The sequence below is a fragment of the Taudactylus pleione genome, unplaced genomic scaffold, assembly GCF_031769625.1.
Source record: "Taudactylus pleione unplaced genomic scaffold, aTauple2 ptg000127l, whole genome shotgun sequence".
NCBI classification, from domain to species: Eukaryota; Metazoa; Chordata; class Amphibia; order Anura; family Myobatrachidae; genus Taudactylus; species Taudactylus pleione.
Window position 1 is genome coordinate 22,426,728 of NW_028284529.1, and position 26,188 is coordinate 22,452,915.

Here is a 26,188-nt window from a genome sequence, read left to right on the forward strand (position 1 = left end):
ATCTTAACCCATCAAGTTCCTGTTTACCTTGCCTGATTACTGTGGTTTGTACTAAGGACCTCACCTTGCTACTTCTACTAGTTGTTACCTGCATACTGCACTCACTGCTTTTCCACAACATTTACCTACCCGGGTACCGATTTTGACTTGTTTAATTCGGCTCCATTTTTACTTTCATGGAATTTGCTTGTTGCACATTCCTTCTATTTTCACAACAGGTCTTTGACACAAGATTTGATACAGCTATTCTACGCTCATATTGTGGTGATAAGCAATGACGTTTGCAGCATATTGTGGTATAAGCAATGAAGTTTGCAGGCTATCAATTTGTTCATGGCAGGACAGCTGCTCTGATGAGCAAAAACCTGCACTTTTGCTACTGATCGCAGTGGCGATACTTTGCCACTTTAGTGCGCAGAAAAAACTCTAAAGCGTAAACAGAAACAGAGAAATGGATGGATCCCTCTTTGAGCTCACATTGCTCTTTCCATTGCAAATAGACTGCTAAACATGGCTTTCAGTTTTCAGAGCTTCATATATTACACAATTGCAATGACCCCACAGCGGTATACAGCGATTTTGAGAAGATCTGCAGTATCGCCTACATTAACATCCGAGAATTGGAATGAAACAAATGATTAAAGCGGTCGAAAATCCTCTAAGTAAACTTCCCAGGTCTGTGTTTAGTAAAATAGTTGCATCTACTCCAGTCAATTATTGCACACGGTGAGAAGTAACACCAATTGATAAATATAGAAATGATTGATGGAACGGTCTTTCAGCTGAGCATTTCTTTTTAGACTTCTGTCTTGTGAAAAAATGTAGACTGGTTGCTTTGTTAAGTTTGCACTGGCTGATTTTAACCAACAGTCTATCTCGAAAATTTGTAAAATGAATCTTACATACTGTACCGTTAGCACAGTTGTCAGCATTTGGTTACAGCATTCAGGAGGAAGATGTATTCTATTTACATACCACACTGGTTAATTTGCAGCCACAGAGAGCAACATATACAGTATACTGGGGAATTGTATCAATATGGCCCAACCCCCCTCTGCGTGATTACATAAATCTGGGACTTGATGACGGCACTTAGAGCCTGGTCAAAAAAGTAGTTAAGTATTCTATAAATTGGAAAATACGCCTCTCAAGTGAAATTGTGCACCTTATTTAAAACAACACTAGAGCACATAGTGGCATTTACATGCAGCATACAAGTTAAGGGAAACACTACGGCTGTGTCCTTACTCAACTTTGATCTCATTGAGAAGCATTCACTAGAAAGGTGCTCCAGTGAATGTGTCATGCTAAGGTTTTGGAAGTGTATAGTATTGGTTGCACTGCCGTCACTACTGTACTATACTTAACATAGCACTTTCAATTGCACAAAATTTGCACAAATATTTGTGTAAAAGTAGCATAATATTAGCAAAAAAGTAGCATAATCCTCCTTTTCCCTTAAAATTATGCTACTTTTATGCAAATATTTGAGCGAATTTTATGCAACTGAAAGTGCAACTTTCTTGCATATTTCATATAGATGAACAGGCATGTGTCCAATACGGGATGCAATCGGGAAACCGCCTGACGTGATCCCTGACAGCCGGCTCCCCGACTGCTTTATCCCGGCGTGGGTTAAATGACAGGCATCTATATCTAGACGCCTGTCATTTTCCCGATGCCGGGAGAGAGGCGCCCGGCATCCCGATCGAAGGGATGCCGGGCGCCGCGAGTGGACAGCCACGGGGGGGTGGGCTAGGTATAGCGCACCTGGGGGGGACTTAGCGTTAGGCACCCTCCCGAGAGTGTTAGGGTTAGGCTAGGGGGAGGGAGGGTTAGGGTTAGGCACCCCCGGGGGGGGACTTAGGGTTAGGCACTCCCCCGGGGGACTTAGGTTTAGGCAGCGGGGAAGCGGGGGGGTTAGTGTTAGGCACTTACAGGGGGAACTCTTGTTAGGCACTTGGGGGGAGGTTAGGGTTAGGCACCCCTTAGGAGGATTAGGGGGGTTAGGTTAGTTATTACTTACCTGAGGACGATCGGGATTTCCAGTGCTGTCGGGCTGCCGCTGCCGGGAATTTCATACTGATTCCTCCAATACTGTGGCGCAAGACAGAGGGGTCTTTTGCATAATTTAACAAAGTAAGGACTCACCTATAATGGTCTAGTCAATCTTCAACACAAACATTGTTAAGGACAAAAACTTACAAACACCTGAATTCAATTTTCTGCTATTCTATGTACGTGCCGGCGTGATGTCTAGCTGTGGGCATAACAGCTTATAATGATAAGCAATCTTCGGTCATTTTTCTGTGTACCTCTATGAGTTATGAGGACAACTGTGTGAAGATACATCTATTGTGCACTTTGCTGAGGCACACTGCTTACAATTGAATTGCCACCACAGTATCACACAACAACAAAAAGCATATAAATACTATAACTCACCTCCAGATAGCTCCATATTAGGCAGGGCTATACTAATTCCTCGGACCCAAACGGGACTAGCTTATCAGAAACTAGATTTGGTTTTAGTGGAAACATTGGTTTCGGCAGTAGGTTTAGAATAGATGGAATAAAATCTGTGCTTATTTTGTTCTAACTTTGCGTTTTAAAATGTAGGGTGCTCTGTTATATAACTACAAAGCAATAGTGTACTATAGTAGTTAATTTGTCTCTGCACATGTTTGTCACTTGTTGTACACACAATTGCTCATATGTTCATACACAAATGAGAGAAATCATGCCTTCAGTTTTAGCTATTAAACATTTCAGACAGGGCAATGGTTGGGTAAAGTTTGCCATTACAACCTAAATCACAAAACCATATGTACTGAACCAATAACAAACCAACATAAAATGTGCACAGGGAAATTAACAATACATAACAAAGGCCTAATTTTCAGCAGCCTGATTCTACTTTTTGTTCCGTGCCTCTAGTAACATCCCACTTCAATCAGATTTGCATCATGTTGCTTTTTGAATCTATAGAGATTAAAGATCATTGTGCAGAACACTAGTGTTTTTTAAGCCGTGGTAAACTAGTCATTTTACTCCAGCTGCCTACGCTTTAAAATTTTAATTCCAATGCCAACTAAGCTATGATATTAATCGTCATTTTATTCGTGTATTGCAATCAGAATGAAACCCAGTTTTCCTTGCAGCCCCTCAAGCCATGAAAAGATGATACTGATATGGATCACAGGCTGCTGCTCCTCTCTGGGAAAGATTCTTAAGAGCAAACTGAGCTATGCGAGGCAGAACTACCAGGCTAAGATTATAAATGTAAGGTTTCTACATCCTAAAACGCAGGTAGTAGGTATGTGATGGATGAGAAGCGGAAGAGTCACACAGAGTAAATTAATTACAAACTCAGTGATAAACAGAACTGAAACTTGAGCCAAGGATAATGAAATTACATGCTATTTTTTCCTCCCTAGTGCTCCTCTTGTGCTGAAATATTATATTGTAGGAGGACGTGTGGGGTGATCACATTAGAAGCACCAATAACTATTTTGTATGATATTTCTGAGTAAAACAAGTTAGTGAATTGTCACTGCTGGAGTACGGTCAAGTTTTCTTACATAAATGTAAAATTGTGATAGCAGCACTATGTGAGCCTTGTACTGTAATATCACTACTATATAGCCACTCCCTTATTTAGGTTGACTTTTATTTCTAGATATTTACACTTGACAGTTTTATGTACAAATGCCTTCCCCTTCCATGACTGGAACAACACCATACATTATATTAACGTAACTGGCAGTGACATGCGGTGATGCAAATGGCTAGGGAGGCACTGGCTAGTATCAGAGCCAGATTTACACATACATACATGAGCCCAAGGGTTCATGTGGGCATTATACAAAGGTGCAGCAGTATATAGTGCTGGAAATTTGGTGAGTTTTGATCAGGGATGTGCGGATTAGGTAGAGAGGGGAGGCAGTGCCTCACCTGCCATACACTTTTTACTCCAGAGTTTTGAATATAAGAATGATTATGATACTACAAAGAGGATATTTCGAATATTTTCTTAAATTTTTTCTTAATTTTATACTCAAAAGTTTGGAGTATACTGAAGTATAACAGGAAAGGCTCTGCCTCACCTGACCGCACATCACTGGTAACTGGGTACCCAGAACTAAATGGCCCAGTGACCATATAACAACATGATATCTTAATAATCAAAATGATATGGATTCTTGTTCTATACAGTTATAGTTTCAAAGATTTACAACTTTGTAATCCTATTTTTATATTGGAAAGAAGAATATAACCATACAATGGAACTGCATTTCTCTGCACACACATCCGTAAAAGATGAGGTTTTGACTTGTTCTGAGATCTGAACTTGGAGGGAAGATCTGAGCCAAAACCAAACCATTCATCGCTATTAATTACAGACAGATGGCAGTTCAGTTCTGCTGACTTTTCTACTTCTAATTTTGTGAGTTCAAGTAACCCTTCAAAGTAACCATTTCACCATCTTCTATTTCTAGCTTTAGTATAAATCCCTTCTACAAATATATTAAAACTGGGTACACACACCTGAGCGACTCGTCCACCAATCCAGGGATCCGATTGGTAAGACAATACTCACTTAATAATATGCTGCTCGATGCGTCTTCACTCACATCACAACTGGCAGTGCACTTAAATCTTCCCACCCAGGTGAGATGTCAGTGTCGGAGGACCCTGCAGCAAGTGTACGGGCAGACGGCAGGTAGCGAATACACAGCCAGATGTGCAATATATCTGCAATACCTATCGTCATCGGCTGTGCTGCAGGGCCAATGCAATATGTCTGTGAATGGTGTAATTCACAGACATATTGTCACAATCCTGACTAATTTCTCTCATATTCTGTTAGTTTCTCTTGCGTCTTACCTCTGCTGTGTTTGTCTAGACTGGGACTGAGGCCCGCTTGCGCTGTGACTGCATATTACTTGTGGATAATGCAGAGGTCCGTCTGCACTGCATATCGCTTCTAGCTGGCTATGAGGTCTGTCCACACTGTCACTGCTCTGTGCTCTCAGTGTTCTCTGTCTGGACACGCGCAACGTGGCACAGGGCACTGCAAGGGCAGGGGCCGCTGTTTGGGCCTGTAAAGTTTCTGTTTATTATCATTCTCACTTTCTCGTCTTTTATCCCAGCATCTCCTGGCCTACCCAATCTCTTCCCTGGCTCTACCCCATGAGGCCATGGCCCTTTTTCGAGTGCACCTCTTATGTCCCTATTTGAAAAATAGGGGGGGCACCAATGCTCTTTCTGGCACAGGACACCAAAAAGTCTAGTTACGGCTCTGCCTGTTACCATCGGTCCCAAACCGATCTACATCATCGGTTCCAATCTGATTCTACATCATCTGTCCCAATCAGATTCTACAGTATTGGTCCCAATCCAATATATACAACAACTGTCCAATCCGATAACTACAACATGGGTTCCAATTCGATATGTACTTCCAGTCCAATATCTTCTACAGATCCAGTTTAATAAAGTTTATCCTTGTTCTTGCCCACGCCTTCGGGCTATCCATTGCAATTTCACCATCGATTCTCATCTAATCCACTACTAGCAGTTCCACTTACGTTCCTTCAATCTCCCATGCCTGCCCAAGCCAATCCCAACCCGCTGGAGTGACACATATCATCTGTACACAAGTACCAGTAGCGCATATACATACACACACACACACACAAACGTATATATACTTATTATAGAACCCCTCCTCCGTAAAGATCCTGCGTCTGCCCCTGTGTACAGATGCACTGTTATTCATCAGTTGATTGATCATCATATCTATCACATAAGCCCTCATTCAGAGGTGCTCGCAAAATGCGAGCGGTCACTCTGAATGTGGGCGGCCGCTTGGGTTTTGAAGTGCAGCCTCCTGGTCGCTAGCTAAGCTGTGGGTTACCACCCACAGCTTTAGCGACCAACCAGGTTGATGGACCATCGCGACTTGCGACAAGACCCTAATGTTGGGTTTCGGCAACCGCAAGCCCAAAGGGAGCTTCCAGCTCTGATCGAGCAGGAAGCTCCCCACTGATATCACTGCTGATGTCAGTGTGGCCGCCCACAAAACCGCTGCGTTCCTTAAGGAACGCCTCCGTTTGTGAAACCACCCCCTAGCCACGCCTACAAAACAGGGCGAGCTGTCGATCAACATCAACAGCCACCCCTTTTGTAGAGAGCTCCGGAGTGAGAGAATTTCTCTCTCGCTCCGGGGGTTGCGCACGCACAATGCGGCCACAGCGCGTGCACAGCTCCTAAACATCGATCCGCTTGCGAGCAGGTCTGAATGAGGTCCATAGTGTGTACCCAGCATAAGACACATTAGACTTTCTTTTGTTTTATGCTTTAACAATTTTCACTGTATGTGTAGTCTCTTTTAGACCAGCTTTATATGCTTTTTATTTCTTTGATTCAATCCATATATTTCATGTATATTTCATATATGCAGTTTGCATAGCATTATATCAATTGGATTTTTCCCAAGAACTGAAGGTAACTGGCATACTGAGTTCAAAGTTAAAAGATGTCAAAGCCCGCAGATTTCTTAAGTTATTTTACAGTTCCAGTAAACAATGTAATTTAAAACCGTTGCAACTACAAATTGCATTCTATCTTACAGCAATGCTCAGTATTATCTGACTACAGCATTTTATTTTATTTTTTATTTTTATTTTTTAACAGCAATAGCAGAATTAGTAAACAGGTTTTTGTATCTAGTAGTACTGTAATTGCAATCAACTGATTGGAAGTGTCATAAATACTACATGTGCAGTGCTGTCTACAAGCAGTTTGTGCACACTCTTTTTATTTAGATTATATAGAACATTTTACAAAAATATTGCAATGTCACAAAGTATACTAAGCCTTTAACTGTTTAGCAAAAGTGTTTAGTTGTTTAAAAAAAAATATACAGTACAGTAGAGCCATGCAACATCCCTCCTTGTATCCCAGTCCCTGTGCCAAACACATGCTCATGAGGCAGAGGAAATTAATTGCCCAAGAATTAGCAAAGATCAGCATATGAGTCAACTCTGAAGCCATCGCACCTTCTACACACAATGTGGGCAATACTGCTATGGCACTGTGAAGGAACTAGAATGTCATTCCCATAATGGCCGCTTAGGTAGCCAACTAATAAATTAATAAGAGATGATGTGGCAGGAAGCCAGAATGTACACATCAGCATGTCAGGGAGTGACCTATTGTTCCAGCAGTGTGTAATTGGGGGAAAGATCACTGCGCAACACCTTTACAAGTGCATTCTGGGTAAAAGGTATTTAAATCAACACCCAGTCTAAAATCAGTCTCTTTGAACACTGAATACACTGCATTCACCATGCAGCACGTTTTATTGGCAAGGTATCTTCTTTCTATACTAACACTGCATTTACTGTATATGTTCTGCCTGCATTGTATATACATATATTGTTTAAACTATCCTACACTATATCTATAAATTGAAACGCTGCAATCATTTTATATTGATTCTTTTCACTCTACTTTATCTATACATTTAAATGCTGCATATTGCAGCGTCGTAGACAGCCGGCCCGGGTACCATTACTATTGAGGGGGTGTGACATAATCGCGGGAGGCCTGGCCATGCCTTTAGAATTTTTTTTTTTTTTAAAACCCTATTTGCAGCGCCACAAAGCAACACTGCACGCTGGGGAGGGGGCGCTGTGAGCCCCTCAGCCCGATGCAAATCCATGGGGGTGCACGATCAGTGTGATCGCTCCCCCCACAGGAAAAGGTGACTGCTGCTGCTGCTCAGTGGCAGCAGTGAACAGTCTCTCACTGGTATGAGGGTGGGGAGGCAGCGTCGGACCCGGGCCCCTCCAACAAGCCCAGGCAATTAATACCCGCTCCCCTCCCCTTTAGGCGCCCCTGGCAATATGCTATTCCCTGCTCTGTACAATGTTTCTCTCTCTCCCCACCTTCTTGCCTATTTATTTACACATCCATATGTATGCTCACATTCCTCAAGGGTGCAGCACACACACACACAAAAGAATATAGGTGTCCTTAAGTGTTTTTTTTCAGATAGATTGGACCCTGCAATGTATCAATAGATTTTGAACCTGTCTTAGTACATGAATAAATGCTTCTACCTTATGCAGACACTTATCTTCATATAACACACACCCACACACTCTCTCCACTCATAGTATCCCTGAATTTAAATACACAAAGAAGGATTAATGAAATACAAAGTTAATTTTGTAACAGAATTACCACACATTCTAAGATTTGAACTGGAAACTCATTTATGAAGTAGCTTAGAATATATATATATATATATATATATATATATATATATATGTATTATCCATATTGTATGTAAGCATTTTATTTATTGTATATAAGATCTTGATGTTATCTTTATGAAATAAAAGATTGAGTACCTTATGTATGTTTGCATGTTTAGATAACAGAGAAAGAATTAATGAAAGGCTTGTTTATATTGATAATGCAGCATAGCGAACTGGATGATGGACTGGTATTTATTTAGCAGATAGAACACAATAGTGATCTAATTGATATGGAGGTCAATAGCTGTGTATTACTTTGGCGGTATAGAACCAGATCAAATAAAGGAATTGCTTAAGTAGCTCTTACGGATTTCTAGTTGGGATGCATTAGCACTGTAACTGGGATCCCTTGTTTACGGTTGGCGAGGAACAAGGCGAATGTTTAAAAAGGTTGTATATAAAGCAATGCATCTTAAGATCATCTAAGATGTCATGGGTTACATATTATTCGATGAAAATTAAAAAAGCGAAAAAGTCTCAAATTGCACCATATTCCAATAATTAATGAGATTAGTCATTAATAAAACCAAAAGGTATGGTATCAGGAGTATGGAAATCCTGTTATAGGAGACTGTGGGCCCGATTCAGACCCGCTCGTGAGTGCTGAGCGCTCGCAAGCGGGTCGATGTTGCCCAAGTGCGCATGTGCACGACGGAGGCAGCTCCGCCGTGCGCATGTGCGAGACCCGAATAACGACGGCTTGGCCGTCGTTATGGGTCTAGCACCAAAGGGGGCGTGCTGTCGATGGTGATTGACAGCACGCCCCCTTTGGTGGGCGTTCCGGGGGTGTGGCTGCCCAGACGGAGGCGTTCCCATGGGAATGCCTACCGTCTGGGGCCGGCCCCACTGACATCACTAGTGTCAGTGGGGCCGGCCAGGGCCCAGTGGGGCCGGCCAGCACTCCAGGGCTTGCGGCAGCGAGACCCTACCACAAGGGTCTCGTCGCAAGCCCGATGGTCGCGATGGTCTTGACCATCGCGACCATCATTTTGGCCACTCGCTATAGCTGTGGGTGGTAACCCACTGCTATGCGAGCGGCCGTGAGGCCGCTCCAAAAAGCAGGAGGGACGGCCCTGATTCAGAGCGAGCGCTCTGTCAGAGCGTCCGGCTCTGAATCAGGGCCTGTGTTCAACCATACTCATGATACCATACCTTTTGGTTTTATTAATAACTAATCTCATTAATTATTCTGATATGTTGCAAAACATTTTAGAAAATGTTTTTAAACACAAAAGCACTGCGTAAGAGCAGCTTCACTAAAATGACAGGCACTCTTAATAATTTGCTTTATTGACCAACAACTTCCTTTCTGGAAATATTGACATTATTTAATCTCTTAATCTTATTTTCATTTTGAGGAAAGCCTGCTCTCTATAAACTCTCGAGACACACTGAGCTTAATATCGTGACACACAAATGGGTCATGACATACATGGTGGGAATCACTGCCTTAGACATTATTCCAATTAGCTGTTAATGTGAGCTCAAGAGTGTATTTAGTTGCTGGCACACTGCCTGCAGTTTGATGATGCCATTGAAATCTCTTAGGAGCATGATAAACATGCTCCTGTCAGTACACAGGGTCTGCACACTCATTAATACTCATGAATGTTTGTATCTGCTCAGAAGAATATTTATTTTAGGGAAAAAAAAAGATGTCAATATTAAATAATGTATAAGGTTTTAACACACAATAAATGTACAAAGGTTTATTTACATGTTGTCTATTTTGATATTTCATCATATCTTAAACAGCAGACACAATTTTCTATGGACAGTCACAATTTTGGCAAGTCAAAAGGCATCTGGCCTTTTTTTAAAAAGGGGTAATAATGTAGCACATGTTGGACCAATGGTGATTTGGGTGGATCAGATGTCCTAAGTAGAGATGTGTGCAGACCCCTGTGTGTAGGTTTTGGAAAAACCACCGTCAAGTGTATTAGTTCTGGATTTGTTTAAAAATTTGTATAAACAGCTAAGATCATGCAACTTGAACCTGTTTTTGTTCCTATAGTATTAACACCAATAACATTAATTCCCTGTCATTTCCAGTCAATTTTGACCGCCTCATCACTTGAAAACACGAGGGAGGGATTTAAATGCAATTCAAAACACACAAGACCCGTTTTTTTTAGTTGGAACCCCAAAGTTATCTTAGTCGGGACTCTGCTTGACTCAAAACCCCAAAGTTCTGGTGTGTTCGATTTTCAGAAAAACTGAACTGCTCATCTCTAATCCTAAATTTACAATCAGGAAAGCTAGGAAGTAAGTTAAGTGTGTAGTTGTGTTTCCTGAATAGGATACTTTAAAAAAAAAAAAAAAAAACAGTAGATCATGTAGAATATGCTCAACATTAACGCGTATTGTACACTAGCCAATACTGCATGAAGCATGCAGGTCGGTAACAGGAAATCATATGTTGGTTATAGATCAGTGCAGGGCTGTAACAGGGCTCAAATGTGCCCTGTGCTGGTGCTGCTCCCTAGTGCGCAACGTCATGCAAAAGGGCTTGCAGCACCGGTAAGTGCAGCACCGAGGACACCTGGTAGGCTGTATAGATTGCATAGTGCCAATCTGGAGCGTCCACAGGACGGCACTGCACAAGCGATCCTGGCTGCAGGGTGCTGTACCAGGCACTCTGCTAGCCAGAAACAGACCGTGGGGCGGTGATGGTGCCGCCCACAGAGCCCTAGCGCTCCATGTGGAGGCATCGGTTGCACATCTCTAGTTACGGTACTGGCTAAGTATGTGATATTAGGATGCTATGCAGCACATACATACATATTTTTAATGAACATTAGTGAAAGTAAACAAAGATAAATGACAACTTGTCATGTCTCTATCATATAGCTACAATGGCCTCACCATGTTAGACAAATATGTCATCACTAAGTCAGCTATTAACATGTTGACGAATCACAATGTCATCAGCAGAAGGTTGACATTTATAGAATGTTAACATTTCCAGTAGGCTTAGGAATAGCATTAGGGTAGTACTAGAACACCAAGCAAAGCAAAATCTGAAATGTATTTAATGGAAATACAACTGGATTGAAAAAAGAAATTTAAAATAAAATATAATAAATATGTATCCTCAAATCAATAGTATACGGAAAAATATATACCTTCATCACTAGTTGTTTGCTGCTTAACTACTGTCATTAAAGATCTAGAAGGAGGTTTGCCCACTGGAAGTCTCCAACTCTTTGTCCTGAGTTGTCGTTTTCCATTGTTTTCTGCCCAACCGGTGATCTGGAACACAAAAGATTTATTAATTAAAACAGAAAGCGTGCGTGTTAATAAAATGCACACATAATTCAAGATTAAAACTAAGCTGCAGTACAGTGTGTTCTATACCATGGGTGAATTCAGCTATGTTTGAGCACCAAGAAACCGGATAGATGTAGGTTGGCCACACATGTATGTTCAGGCCAGGTCCCACAATGTATAACTAGTGTGGTTGTAATTTATTATGAAACAGGTCATCGCATAACTTAATTTTTCAACAGCCTTGATCGTCATCTGAACTATCCAAATAGGATGTTGACTGGGAATGGAAACCATTTTGCGGCCATTTACTTTAGGTCTAAAACTTGTATTGAAACTTGATGAGAAAACAACTACTGTGATAAAGAGCCCCAATGCATTGCAATAATGCAAGTGTAGGTTACTTGGCTGAAATGACACAATAAAAGAATAATATATCAAAGGGATAAATCAATCAGCCGAAAGGTCCCAACAGTAGCATTATATATTATGATTCCAAATAATGTGTAGGGTACTTTATCTTTGTCAAAAATGAGTGATGCTTTCATTACCATCATTTCTGGTAATGCAAAGAGAAACATAACATACAAGGCAACCATGGAGTCTAAAGGCTAACTGAACCAGCCCACAATAGAAGACTTCATGTTGCTGGGGGAAGGAGGAGGAAATAAGTCTAGTTACATGCATTTTATTTGACTTTCAATCTCAAACAAAAAAAGTACTTGTGATGTATTAACAAATTATATAACAGAGCTATATTCCAAACTGCTCTGTATTGTATCTCAAAGGAGCTATATATTAAAAAAAAAATCCTCTTTTACAAGTAATGATGTACACAGTGGAAGAGGCCAGGAAAATGGGAACACCCTGTAACGCTCTAGCACAAATTCTACTAATAAATATCACATTACTGCAGCTGTGCAAATCAAGTTTAACAACTGCAGAAGAAAAGCACAAGATCTAAAGTTAAGGCTTATATTTTGGGTGTAACTACCATCAAAAGCCAAAGCCCAAAACTGCAGACCACAGTGTCTTTGATTGGGGCTATTTCATACACAACAAAGAATACTGCAGCAGCACAAAACATTAGATGGTCAAGCAACTTTTACTGCTCTATAATTAAGAGTTGCTATAACATCATTTGAGGTTTGGAAGTATTTCCCTGGAATTAAAGCCTATAAGGCAGAGGAAAAAGAGAGCATTGTAGAATGTGTTGCAAAATTTGACATGTAAGAAATTAATTTGTAGTATCCCACTGCCAATGCACCATCGCACTTCACTGAAAAATCATGGGTCTGATTTACAGCTAGTAAATCTAAAGAGGAAACATGGTATCCATGGATTTTGTAATGTTGCTTTATACTTTATCATGGCACCTCTATGTGCATGACAGGTAACCTGTCATACATGATGCTCACTGTAGTCCAATCCAATGATTTATGCTGATAGCTGTTAATTTTACAAGTACAGAAGGCTGGCTGTCAGGGCTGTACAATCAAATCCATCTTGATTTATAGTGATTAATGCTCTGTCCGTTTCAGTAAATGAGCAAGTATAATACTATCCTTGAAACATTAATGAGGCTAGTACTTTTACTGTTAAAGATCAGCTATACAGCCGCTCAATAGGATAGAGAATAAATAAATACAAGGGAATAATCGGTTCTTACACACAGATTGGGCTTTTCAGGACACTGCTGTTTCCCATCGTTCATCATACAAGGAATTTCTCCAGGTTCTAGGCCACATTCAGCAATCTCAATGTCACTGACATCACCATCGTCACTAGTAAAGCTGCTTATCTCCTCTTTCTCTAGAGAGACTGCCTCTGGAAGATCATATCCTTGGGTCTCCTGACAGCATGGTTTCTGGTCAGTTCCCTGCAGTGAGTTTGTGTCCTCTTTTCTCTTTTCTTCTGCAGATGGGACGAAATGACCACACAATTCTGCAAGGCCAGAAGCAGCCAAACTGAGGTCATGGTTACCCTTTTCTTCTATTTTCTTATCTTGTTCCAAAGGTATAGAAAGTGAATCTGTACACCGTAGACATGAACCTTATTAATACAGATCAAACGCACATGACCTACTAGCATATATGCCATTTTAGAGAGGATAATCCATTCATGTACACAGATTAACATCAGTCAACTCCATATATAAGCATAGAACCATGGACAGTCTTTAGTTTTTTGCTGTTTTTTTTTACAATAGGAACAAACTCACCTTTATTAGTATAAAGGGGCCTATCCATTAGCAGATAAAGTGAACGACTGAACGATATATCGTTCGGTCGTTCAATTTATCTGCTGTGGAAAGGCCATGAACGATGACATATGCGCACTCCCGAGGCCAATAAATTGAATCTTTCATCTCTCCAACATGTTGGTTAATTATCACATATCGCTGCCAGATATTAGAAATATCTGGCAGTTTATATGCGGTAAACGACGAAAGATATTAGCAGCAGCTACAGAGCGCTGCAGAGAAAAAAATCCACTTACAGAATGAGGTCATGCGATATCGTTCATCTTTTGCCAAAATCTGTCATGTACATGACAGATATCATTCAGCACAGCCACCGGAATTTTCAATAGATATATTTTGTCTTTCATCTTGCAGAAAACCATCTGCTAATGGATAGGCCCCTTAAGAGAACATTACACAAACATTATGCAAGATTTCAGGTATTTTCAGATATAAAAAAAAAGGTACAGTTGGCAACATTTCATATTTTCACTTTGGGCATATACACAATTCACTAAAATGTACAGCACTGAGTAGTGAAATTGACAACTAGGGCCAAATTTAAATAGCCGCCGGAAACTCTTGTTTACCGCTGCTCGATTTAATGCTCATATCTCACGGCCATTTTGCTTACTGTGTGTGTGTGAGGTCCCGCTTAACTAGCTTAACTAGCTTACCCTGGCGTGGTAATTCTCTATGAACTTAGCTGTGCTGAGTTTGGTGAAAAATGGGGAAATCAGCCTGCGCCCCAAAAAAGTGCAAACTAACATTAGATAACAGCATAAATGTCTATTAGTGGCTAAAAGTAAAGTATTTGGGGCGCTTAAAATATGTCAAGTGGCTGATTGTTTCCACTGTGTTTAATAACAATGAAAAATGATAGAATGCAAGTGTTTTTCAGTAAACTACAGTGCATCCGGAAAGTATTCACAGCATTTCACTTTTTCCACATTTTGTTATGTTACAGCCTTATTCCAAACTGGAATAAATTCATTTTTGTCCTCTAAATTCTACACACAATACCCCATAATGACAAAGTGTAAAAAGTTTTTTGAGATTTTTGAAAATTTAATTTAAAAAAGAAACTAAGAAATCACATGTACATAAGTATTCACAGCCTTTGCTCCATACTTTGTTGATGCACCTTTGGCAGCAATTACAGCCTCAAGTCTTTTTGAATATGATGCCACAAGCTTGGCACACCTATCTTTGGGCAGTTTCACCCATTCCTCTTTGTAGCACCTCTCAAGCTCCATCAGGTTGGATGGGAAGCGTTGGTGCACAGCCATTTTCAGATCTCTCCAGAGATGTTCAATCGGATTCAAGGCTGGGTTCTGGCTGGGCCACTCAAGGACATTCACAGAGTTGTCCTGAAGTAACTCCTTTAATATCTTGGCTGTGTGCTTAGGGTCGTTGTCCTGCTGAAAGATGAACAGTCACCCCAGTCTGAGGTCAAAAGCACTCTGCAGCAGGTTTTCATCCTGGATGTCTCTGTACATTGCTGCATTCATCTTTCCCTCTATCCTGACTAGTCTCCCAGTTCCTGCCGCTGAAAAACATCCCCACAGCAAGAAGCTGCCACCACCATGCTTCACTGTAGGGATGGTATTGGCCTGGTGATGAGCGATGCCTGGTTTCCTGCAAACATAGCGCCTAGCATTCATGCCAAAGAGTTCAACCTTTGTTTCATCAGACCATAGAATTTTGTTTCTCATGGTCTGAGAGTCCTTCAGGTGCATTTTGGCAAACTCCAGGTAGGCTGCCATGTGCTTTTTACTAAGGAGTGGCTTCCGTCTGGCCACTCTACCATACAGGCCTGATTGGTAGATTGCTGCAGAGATGGTTGTCCTTCTGGAAGGTTCTTCTCTCTCCACAGAGGAATGCTGTAGCTCTGACAGAGTGACCATCGGGTTCTTGATCACCTCCATGACTAGGGCCCTTCTCCCCCGATCGCTCAGTTTAGACGGCCGGTTAATTCTAGGAAGAGTGTTGGTAGTTTCGAACTTCTTCCATTTACGGATAATGGAGGCCACTGTGCTCATTGGGACCTTCAAAGCAGCAGATATATTTCTGTACCCTTCCCCAGATTTGTGCCTCGAGACAATCCTGTCTCGGAGGTCTACAGACAATTCCTTGGACTTCATGCTTGGTTTGTGCTCCGACATGCACTGTCCAGTGTGGGACCTTATATAGACAGGAGTATGCCTTTGAAAATCATGTCCAATCAACTGATTTTACCACAGGTGGACTCCAATTAAGCCGTAGGAACATCTCAAGGATGACCAGTGGAAACATGATGTACCTGAGCTCAATTTTGAGCTTTATGGCAAAGGCTGTGAATACTTATGTACATGTGATTTCTTAGGTTTTTTTTTTTTTATTAAATTTGAAAATATCTCAAAAAAACTTTTTACACGTTGTCATTATAGGGTATTGTATGTAGAATTTTGAGGATGAATTTATTCTATTTTGGAATAAGGCTGTAACATAATAAAATGTGGAAAAAGTGAAGTGCTGTGAATACTTTCCGTATGCACTGTAAATGCTCTACAATAATTTGTGATGCATAAAAATGTCTGCAAGATGATTTTTGTGTAATTTTAAGCCACTCTTAAAAAAATGTTACACTACACCTGTAAATCCCCCCTGTAAGCTTAAAGACACATTTCCAGTCAATATAGCACCACCATGTACCTCTCCCACATGATTTAGCCCACTATTCTCCATTTTGCAGATTACCCCAAATATGACATGTCATAATTGGCCAAATTATGCTAATCAAAAACCTTAAGTGCCTAATTTAGGCAAATTCTTAGCTATTCAATTAGCCACACACGTTAAGTTGCATTACTGCTCCATAGGAAGTAATGCAGCTTTTTGTTCACAGCCCCATATCAGGTGAAAATTCCTATATTGTGTTAGTATATACAGCCATGGCCAAAAGTTTTGAGAATGACACAAGTATTGGTTTTCACAAAGTTTTCTGCTCTAGTGCTCTTAGACCTTTTTGTCCGATGGTACTATTGTACACTGAACTAAAATTACAAGCATTTCATAAGTGTCAAAGGCTTTTATTGACAATTACATTAAGTTTATGCAAAGAGTCAATATTTGCAGTGTTGACCTCTGCAATTCACCCTGGCATGCTGTCAGTCAACTTCTGGGCCACATACTGACTGATGGTCGCCCATTCTTGCCTGATCAATGCTTGGAGTTTGTCAGAATTTGTGGGTTTTTATTTGTCCATCCGCCTCTTGAGAATTGACCACAAGTTCTCAATGGGATTAAGGTCTGGGGAGTTTCCTGGCCATTGCCCCAAAATTTCAATGTTCTGTTCCCCGAGCCACCTTATGGCAAGGTGCTCCATCATGCTGGAAAAGGCATTGTTCGTCACCAAACTGTTCTTGGATGGTTGGGAGAAGTTGCTCTTGGATGATGTTTGGTACCATTCTTTATTCATGGCTGTGTTCTTAGGCAAAATTGTGAGTGAGACCCTTGGCTGAGAAGCAACCCCACACATGAATGATGAGTGGTCGCAGGATGCATTACTGTTGGCATGACACAGGACTGATGGTAGCACTCCCCTTTCCTTCTCTGGACAAGCATTTTTCCAGATGCCCCAAACAATCTGAAAGGGGATTCATCAGAAAAAATAACTTTATCTCAGTCTTCAGCAGTCTAATCCCTGTACCTTTTGCAGAATATCAGTCTGCCCCTGCTGTTTTACCTGGAGAGAAGTGGCTTCTTTGCTGCCCTTCTTGACACCAGGCCATCCCCCAAAAGTCTTTGCCTCGCTGTGCGTGAAGATGCACTCACACCAGCCTGCTGCCATTCCTGAGCAATCTCTGCACTGGTGGTGCCCCGATCCCGCAGCTGAATTAACTTTAGGAGATGGTCCTGATTCTTGCTGGATGTTCTTGGGTGCCCTGAAGCCTTCTTCACAACTATTGAACCTCTATCCTTGAAGTTCTTGATGATCCGATAAATCGTTGATTTAGGTGCAATTTACTGGCAGCTATATCCTTGTCTGTGAAGTCCTTTTTGTGCAAAGCAATGATGACTGCTTGTGTTTCCTTGCAGGTAACCATGGTTAACAGAGGAAGAACAATGATTTCAAGCTCCACCCTACTTTTAAAGATTCCAGGGCCTGATTCAAAGCCACTCGTAAGCGGCCGCTCGTTCGCTCCGAGCGATGTTCGCACAACTGCACATGCGTATGGGTTGTAATACGCATGCGCGAACCAGTCATTGCGGTCGGAAATTGTGTGCTCGCAAAATAGCGAATGCTTGCTAATTTGAGTGACGGAATGAGGCGTTTGTGGGTGGTAACAGGGGAAGGTGCTTGAAAACGGGGAGTGGAGATCCGAACGCAGGCGTGTCAAACAGTCAAAACAGGCATTTTCAGGGTGTGCATAATTAACAAAGCAGCGTCATTGACCACGTCACTTGGTTGTCTTTTAGCCTGAACTGCTCGCATGATTGCGGTAGGAAAATGCTACCACAAGCACTGCGAGAAGTTCATACGCCTTTCGATGTACTCGATTAATCTAATAAATAGCGGAGATGACTTAGGATGCGAGCGGCCAGGGGGCGTTTTTTAAAAAATAGCGAGCGCATGTTTCGTTTGCTCGTTCAGACACAGAGGCGTCAACAGACCGCAAAGAGCGAGCGCTCAATTTAAATAGCCGGCTCCTTTTTCTGAATGAGCGAGCGCAAATAGCGTCCGGCTCTGAATCAGGCCCCCAGTCTGTTAACCTAACTCAATCAGCATGATTGAGTGATCTCCAGCCTTGTCCTCGTCAACAATCTCACCGGTGTTAACGAGAGAATCACTGACATGTCGTCAACTGGTCCTTTTGTGGCAGGGCTGAAATGCAATGGAAATGTTTTTGGGATTAAGTTCATTGTCATGGCAAAGAGGTACTTTGCAATTAATTGCAATTCATCTCATCACTCTTCTTGACATTCTGGAGTATATGCAAACTACCATCATGAAAACTGAAGCAGCAGACTTTGTGAAAACCAATACTTGTGTCAAAACTTTTGGCCATGGCTGCATAAGCTTATTGATATATATGCCGAATATACACTCAGAATTATTAACATGACATAATTATGACCATATATTTTTATATGAAGCTGCTAAGTGTAACATAAGGTGCCTAATCTATTAACATGGACTACATATTAGGAGGTACGATTACAGGCAAATTTATTTAACAAGAATACCTGGGTAATTTTATGCTTTTATTTTTAAACTTTTTTCCTTACCTTTAGATTTGAGTATTAAACTACTGTACATTTAGAGAGAAGTCTTTTACAATATGCCCCACAACATCCCCTTTCTCATGTGCACCTCACAGTGGCTGCAAGGATAGTCACTTAGCCAGCCATAGACTGCATGATAGTGCAGATGATCTGACAAAACGCACAATATATATATATTCTTTTTGCCTTCTGAAGAAACAGATACCATTAATAGCAGAGAAACACATCAATACCAGGGATATAAAATCTGCGTGCAGCAGTCTGTAAGATCTCTACAGCCAGTCATAAAAACCTCCTGTCTACCAGCCGGAGAAGCATCAACATCGAGCATCCTCCCTCCAAGGGACAAACAGCACCTCACATTAACAGCGTGTCCTACAATACCGTGAGAGCGGGGAGAACATAGCCCGCATTGACTCTAACAGAGGCTATGTAACGCTCTCTAATACAACTGTACACTGTGGACTGCTGGTGTGGACATTGCGATTTCCATTAAACCTAAAGGGAGGTTGAGTATTTGCTACAGGTGGCGTTACTTTTGGGAGACTGCTTAATATTGACTTTTTCGGCTATTTGAATTCTGTTTAATATCAAACCAGGACACAAATTGGCTGCCCCTAATTGGGTTTCTGCAAGGCGCACTATTCTTTTTATTAGTAATTTATATACATAAAGGAAAACTAGAGATTGAAATATGTATTATATTATATCAGAGTATATATTGTGTTATTATATAAACTTTGCAAAGTAATTTCAGATTTGTATGTGTTTGTATGAATTGGTTATTAAATACTGATTCTCGTTAAATCTAAATGCGCTCCTTGTTATTGAAAAATAACTTTGAATTTGTATTATTGTTTGGAGTATATCAGATATACTCTGTAGTAGCAGCAAAAAAAAAAAAAAAAGAATATATATATATATATATATATTTATTTGACCTACAGTATATGAATTCTAGGATGGAATTTATATACACCTGAATTCTATTCTGTTTGGTTGTTATATCACTTCACACTGTGCAGCACTCTTCTTCAGCGTGTACACATACAGTATAGACGCTCAATAATCTTTGTATTTCAAGTCAAGTTTGCCCACACCAGGCATAAAATTCATGCCTGTCTTTGCACTAGGAAAGCACCATAACATGTGCCCATCAAGGAAACATCTTCCAGTTTGCTTAATCAACTCTCTTTCTTGTGCATTTAAGTCCGAAAGGTCACTCACCCTCCAATTTGATAGAAGCCTGCTACATTAGAGGTGCGCAAACTGTCTATTAAAGCCAGAATGTTTTGCTGCCATCAAGTAGCATACAATAAACTTTCTTCAAGTGTAACATTAAGGCATCTATTTAACAATAGAAAAGAAAGAGAGAAGATTTATTGCGGTAACAGAATATATTCTATCACCGCAATTTAGCAATAAAAGTTAACTGGGAGATACTCAGCTCACTGGCCATACTGTCTGGAGGCACTTCACCAGCCAGTCTTGGGGCCTTCACACCTACAGTATGTGCAGTGGAACTAATAGCCTGGACTTAATTTATTTTCAACAAAAGTTGAAATAGAAAGCTGAAGTAATAGTTTATAAAATAATAAAAATGTCATTGAGACATGGGAGAGCTACATTGACACCTTCCCCTCTTCGGCTAGAGAGCAGCTTTAGAAGTGTTTCTGAGGTACACTTTGGTACGAAACCCGTATGTATTCTCAGGATCTGGTTTGGAGCTGGGTCTACTACAGGTGTGTCCACATACATCTTACTTCCTTGTGCATTAAACAGCCCTTCTAGTCGTGCCATGCCGTGGCGTGACTCGGTAGCACAAGCGTTTTTTCGTGCAACTTTTTCTCTTCAAATGCTTGTTATTCGCAAAGTGGCTACAGTGTCACAGCCGTTAAAGCGTCACACCCGCTGACCCTGTAACATAGCATTTTACATGCAGTCGCACACAGACTATAGACATGCCGCATATAATTTTAATCAGCAGAAGCTGCTTCTGTGTCCAACTCACATCTCTTTGCGAACATAGCACATTTGAAGGGAAAAAGTTGCAAGAAAAGATGCCTGGAACTACAGATGCAAGATGTATGTGAACATGTGTACTTTGATAATGGTTTTGGATATTTATACTTAATGATATTTTTTTTATTATTGTTTTATTTTTCTTTGTCAATTCAATAAAGAAAAAACACACACCAAAATCACACTGTTGATTATGCAGAGAACTGAAAGTAATTGACACCCAGGGGCGGGCTGGGCCAGGGGGCAGGGTGCCATGTGCCCCCCGGGCCGCACCACCACCTAGCGTCCTGGGCCGCCTCCTCCACAAAAATGTAGTAAAAAAAGACTGATACTGCCGCGCATAGGCGGCCGTATCACACCTGAAGACTGCTGTCTGTGGCTGCGCTCAGTGAGTCACAGCTGACAGCCTGAGCACGCCAAGCAGGAAGGGGGGGGGGGGGGGGAGGGTGGAATCGCCTGCTGAGCCTCCAACACATTCAGCATTCAAGGCTTCCAGACAGGGCGCATGGTGTCGGTGGAGCAGCTCTCACAGCTGCCGACACGTCCACACCCTGGCCGAGCAGCTACTGTATGCTGGCACATGCAATGCAGTTTTTTTTTCTTTGAAAGCTCTGGCGTGCGTGACACTCTGAAATCACGCCGCGCACTCTAGAGACAGGACAGCAACTCTAGAGACAGGACAGAGCAGAGGAGCGTAAGGTAAGAGGAGGACGGGGTTGGCTGGGGAGAAGGGACATTCGAAGGGGCCCAGCTGGGGCTGGCTGGGGAGTGGGAACATAAAAGGCTGGGGGCTTGGTGCTGGCTAGGGAGTCCAGACATAGACGACTGGGGCTGGCTGGGGAGTGGGGGAAATAGAAAGAGGTTGGCTGGGGAGTGGGGGCATAAAAGGCTGGGGCTGGCAGGGGAGTGGGGGACATAGAAGGGGGCTGCTGCTGCTGGCTAGGGAGTGGGGACATAAAAGGCTGGGGCTGGCTGGGGAGTGGAAGACATAGAAGGGAGCTGCTGCAGAGTGAGGACATAAAAAACTGGGGCTGGCTGGGAGTGGGGACATTGAAGGGGGCAGCTGGGGCTGGCTGGGCAAACTGAAGGGGGGCTGGCTGGGCACATAGAATGGTTACACCTGGGGCTGGCTGGGCACATAGAAGAGGGGCTGCTGGGGCTGAGGACACAGAAGGGGGTCTGCTGGGGCTGGCTGCGGACAAAGATGGGTGCTGCTGGGGACACAGAAGGGGGTCTGCTGGGGATGGAGAAACAAATGGGGGGCTGCTGGAGCTGGGGACACCATTTAAGTATAGGCCGTTACCTATGGGCCAGTGCTCTGTACTTGCCCCCAGGCTAAAAGTTGCCAGCCAACCCCTGTTGACACTTACCAATAATTGGACTACATTTACTGCATACTATATAATTTTCTTATTATCACATCCACAAACACACTTGCCTAAAAAAAGGTCATCACATTATAGGCAGGGCCGGATCAAGGCTTGTGGGGGCCCCAGGGCAACTAAGTTGTGGGGGCCCCCCATCAATAATATTACCACGACCTCAGCCTTCAACTACTATGCCCCTTACTTTGTCTCTGGTCTCTCTACTGACCAGCAAGGTTTCAGCATACTACTTCATGTCCGCAACACTGCTGGGAACCAACTGCCGGCAGCATAGCTAACATATCTAGTACACTGCCAGGGGCAAACACAGGATTTTGAGTGGGGACTTAGAGAGGGAAGGAGGGAGGGAGAGATGAAGAGGGAGACAGAAAGAGAGAGAGGGGGGGATAAAGGAAGGGAGTGAGATATAGCCCCCATTTACTAATGATAGCAATGTGATCTGGGAATGACATTACCACCCATTGCAATATGCGATCATAGCATCCGAATGTATCATCCGAAACACGCAGGAACATGGCTCCAAAAGGGGCATATCCCTGTGATGTGCCCGGAGAGCTACGAGCACGCTGACTGCACATGCACAGCAGCCTTCGTCGGTCCACCGGCAAATTATGCGTAGTGTAGCCTATAGACGGGGGCCAAAATCCGGAATGCATGGTATATTTGGCAGCATTGCACCCTAGTGGAAACCATGATGTCTAACTTTTGTATGACTTAAGAGCAAGAGGGCAAGCTGCATGTTTTGCTTTTAATTATTCTTCTTTTTTTAATATGCAGGGTAACATTTGTGGTTTTGCTAATTGACAATCTTTTACAGTTCTACAGAATTCAACAGCAAAAGCCTGTCCTGTCCTGACTGTTACCTCCACTCTTAACAAAGAATCTATTAATGTAAGAGGGGAATTCAATTACACCCATTAATTTAACAGGTGTGAAAAGGGTGGTAGCCTTGGGCTTTATTGCCCAGGCTATTCAATTGGAGCCCATTTTTCACACAAGACCCTTTTCATCTACCGTTAAATGAACGTGTTAACAGGCATCAACAGACAGGGGTCAATATCGCATTCCGGTTGTTGATAAATTTGGCAGCATTACATCCCCCATAAAAATCGATGGGGGTTGCGGCTGCCTGCGGGAATGGAGGGATGGGTTTAATCCCTGAAAACACCCAGGGGTTAACCACAGATATTACATTTCCCCTGGATGTATTAAGGAGAAACCGCAGCAGGTATCTCCAAGATTATTGAGGTATATAATGCAGATGAAATAATAGTATGTGCCTGTCTAAGAAACAGAAATATGGTGCATATTGCTTAAAGGTCATTAGTACCATACATCATTTTATAATAAGGCCTTGAAACATACAACATTTCAAGCATGCTACACTGCAGAAACGTGTCACACTGTAACTTCAACAACTTATGACTTATCAAAGAAACATAATCAGTCTATCTTACCTGCGGCCTGGATATTATTCAATAAGCCATGATCCAAATGCACTTCTCTAATGTTCTCCACATGCCTCGAAGGCTCCTTTTTGTTTACTAGCTCCTTATTTTCTGTGGCATTTTCATTGACCTTGAAACTGTCTGTAGCAGTTTTAGTAGCTATGATTTCTGCCCCAACTACCATGGCTGATACTTTCTTGTCCTCCCGAGTCTTAAGCCTCTTAGAACGAGATGTGGTACGCTGAAGGCTGTAACGGAAGATACTGCTGTCAGATTAGAATGTCTGGCATGGATAAGATAAAAAAAAGCTTCCAATATAAATGCCTTTCACCTTAATAAACTAGCACAAAAATGTCATTTTGTGTGTGCTGATAGTGTTTAGAATTTATTATGTTATAGATCACAGGCCGATTTAGAGTCTTGCTAATCCTCTATCAAAGTTCTTCAAGTTCTTTAAAGGTTAGGATAAATAACCTTCAGGACTTTGTTGTGACAAAGGTGAGCATGAATATTACCAGACAAAAATTAGATCCAACCTAGTTGATAATAGAATTGTTTTTACAAAGTATTATTCCACAGGAAGAGGATGCGAGTAGCATTATATGATAACAGCAGTAAACTGTAATTTATTTCCATTTTATATGCTCAATGTCTAACAGCAGCTCCTTGTCTGGATAGCCCACTACAGGCAACTGTTGGAGGCTTCTTAAGTTTGACATGACTGTACAGTATGTGTGCATTATGTATCAGGTAGAAATATCCAAACTACAAAATAGTTGGCTACACGTGCTCAGATCCATTCATTTGACCTTACAGCAGAACAACTTGATCTGTGGTCAATTTGGTCATGCGCAATTTAACAAAGCAAATGGATGCATTTTTATTACCGTATTCGTCCAGCAAACACTTAGTTACAGCACATATGTGGTCACTTTGCTGTAAATACACTTGGGAAACTCTGTATTAAGGTATGCAAACCAAATCCTAGATCAGCCTAAAAAATTATTTCAAAAATCAGTTGTATCCGATACAATTTATATGTAACTGTTTGGCTACAACCACAGAGAGATATTTAGAGAGAAAAGGATAGAGAATGTGAACAAAAGCACACGATACTAAATTTTCTGAGCACAGGCACGGATCCTTTTTATACTTTGGGTTTATGTGGCGTGTAGAAAATACAATGGATTCAACTAAATATCACAACTTTTTAAAAGTTAAAGTGCCACATTCTACAAATAATTTCATGCAGAGGAGCAATTAATGATGACCACAGTCCACATACACATTTTAAGATTATTGAGAATTGGTGAGTGCTCAAGCCTGCAGAGCATGTGAGGAGACCTTCACATATTTCTGAGCTACAAGAGGTCAGCAAGAATGAGAAGGCAATAACTCCAAAGCAAGAATATAAAGACCCCAATGTGTCTATTATTCCTGCCAACATGGTGTTTTAATATACTGATCTATAGGATGCACAGCATTTACTTTTGTGACAATCAAATAATTTTTTTTTTCAATTTGAAATAACGCAAAAAATACATAAAAAAGCATAAAATGTAGAAATATGGTCTGTGCGATTGTGTACCATGTAGATGTCATGTAGTCTTCTATTCAAGGGAAAGCGAGAGAAACAAAATATAAACTAAAAAAAAACATTGAATAATAAACATAAGCTATGAGAGAGGACAGTCGGAGGAAGCAAACCTTTAGCAATATAGACACCAATAAATACAAATGTGTCATCAAAGCTGCTTATCTTATCTTAGTGATGCTGAAATTGATTTGCTTTCTATCTGTTTTGTTCCCACTACAACCACTGCTAACTCTTCTTTGGGTTGGACAGTTTTCCTGAGGTGGGTTATTCATACCGTTTTATTTTTCATTAAACATTACTTCTTATATCCCCCCTTCCCCACAAAAAAATTAAAAATAAAACAAAACGGAGGGGCGATGCAGTGTTGAACATGCGTACATTTACTGAGGATGTTGTGTGTGAATTTGGATGGCCCTTAACTAAAAAAAAAAAATGGGTGCACACAAAAGTGTGGGTGATACCAAATCGGGCACATTTAGGCAAGGTGGACACAACAAAGTTTGTTTTGTTTTTTAAGGAAGCGGCAAAGGGACCATTTGCCTTGGGCTCTACTTGGTCTAGAAACAGCCCCAGGCGAAAATCAATGTACACCTAATTTATTTCCAATTCTGCTTTAGGCCTACTGTGCT

The 26,188-nt window shown here is 41.6% G+C and overlaps 1 protein-coding gene across 1 annotated transcript in view; it reads right to left on the reverse strand.

Moving 5' to 3' along the window:
* Positions 1–26,188, reverse strand: part of LOC148523863 (lysine-specific demethylase 4C-like) — a 378,114-nt gene that overhangs the window by 199,573 nt on the left and 152,353 nt on the right. Inside the window, exons 4-6 of the mRNA XM_088472582.1 lie at positions 23,972–24,210; positions 13,267–13,628; positions 11,456–11,582 (exon numbers count right to left, since the gene is read on the reverse strand). Coding sequence (XP_088328708.1) covers positions 11,456–11,582; positions 13,267–13,628; positions 23,972–24,210 — 728 coding nt within the window. The remainder of the gene's footprint in view (positions 1–11,455; positions 11,583–13,266; positions 13,629–23,971; positions 24,211–26,188) is intronic.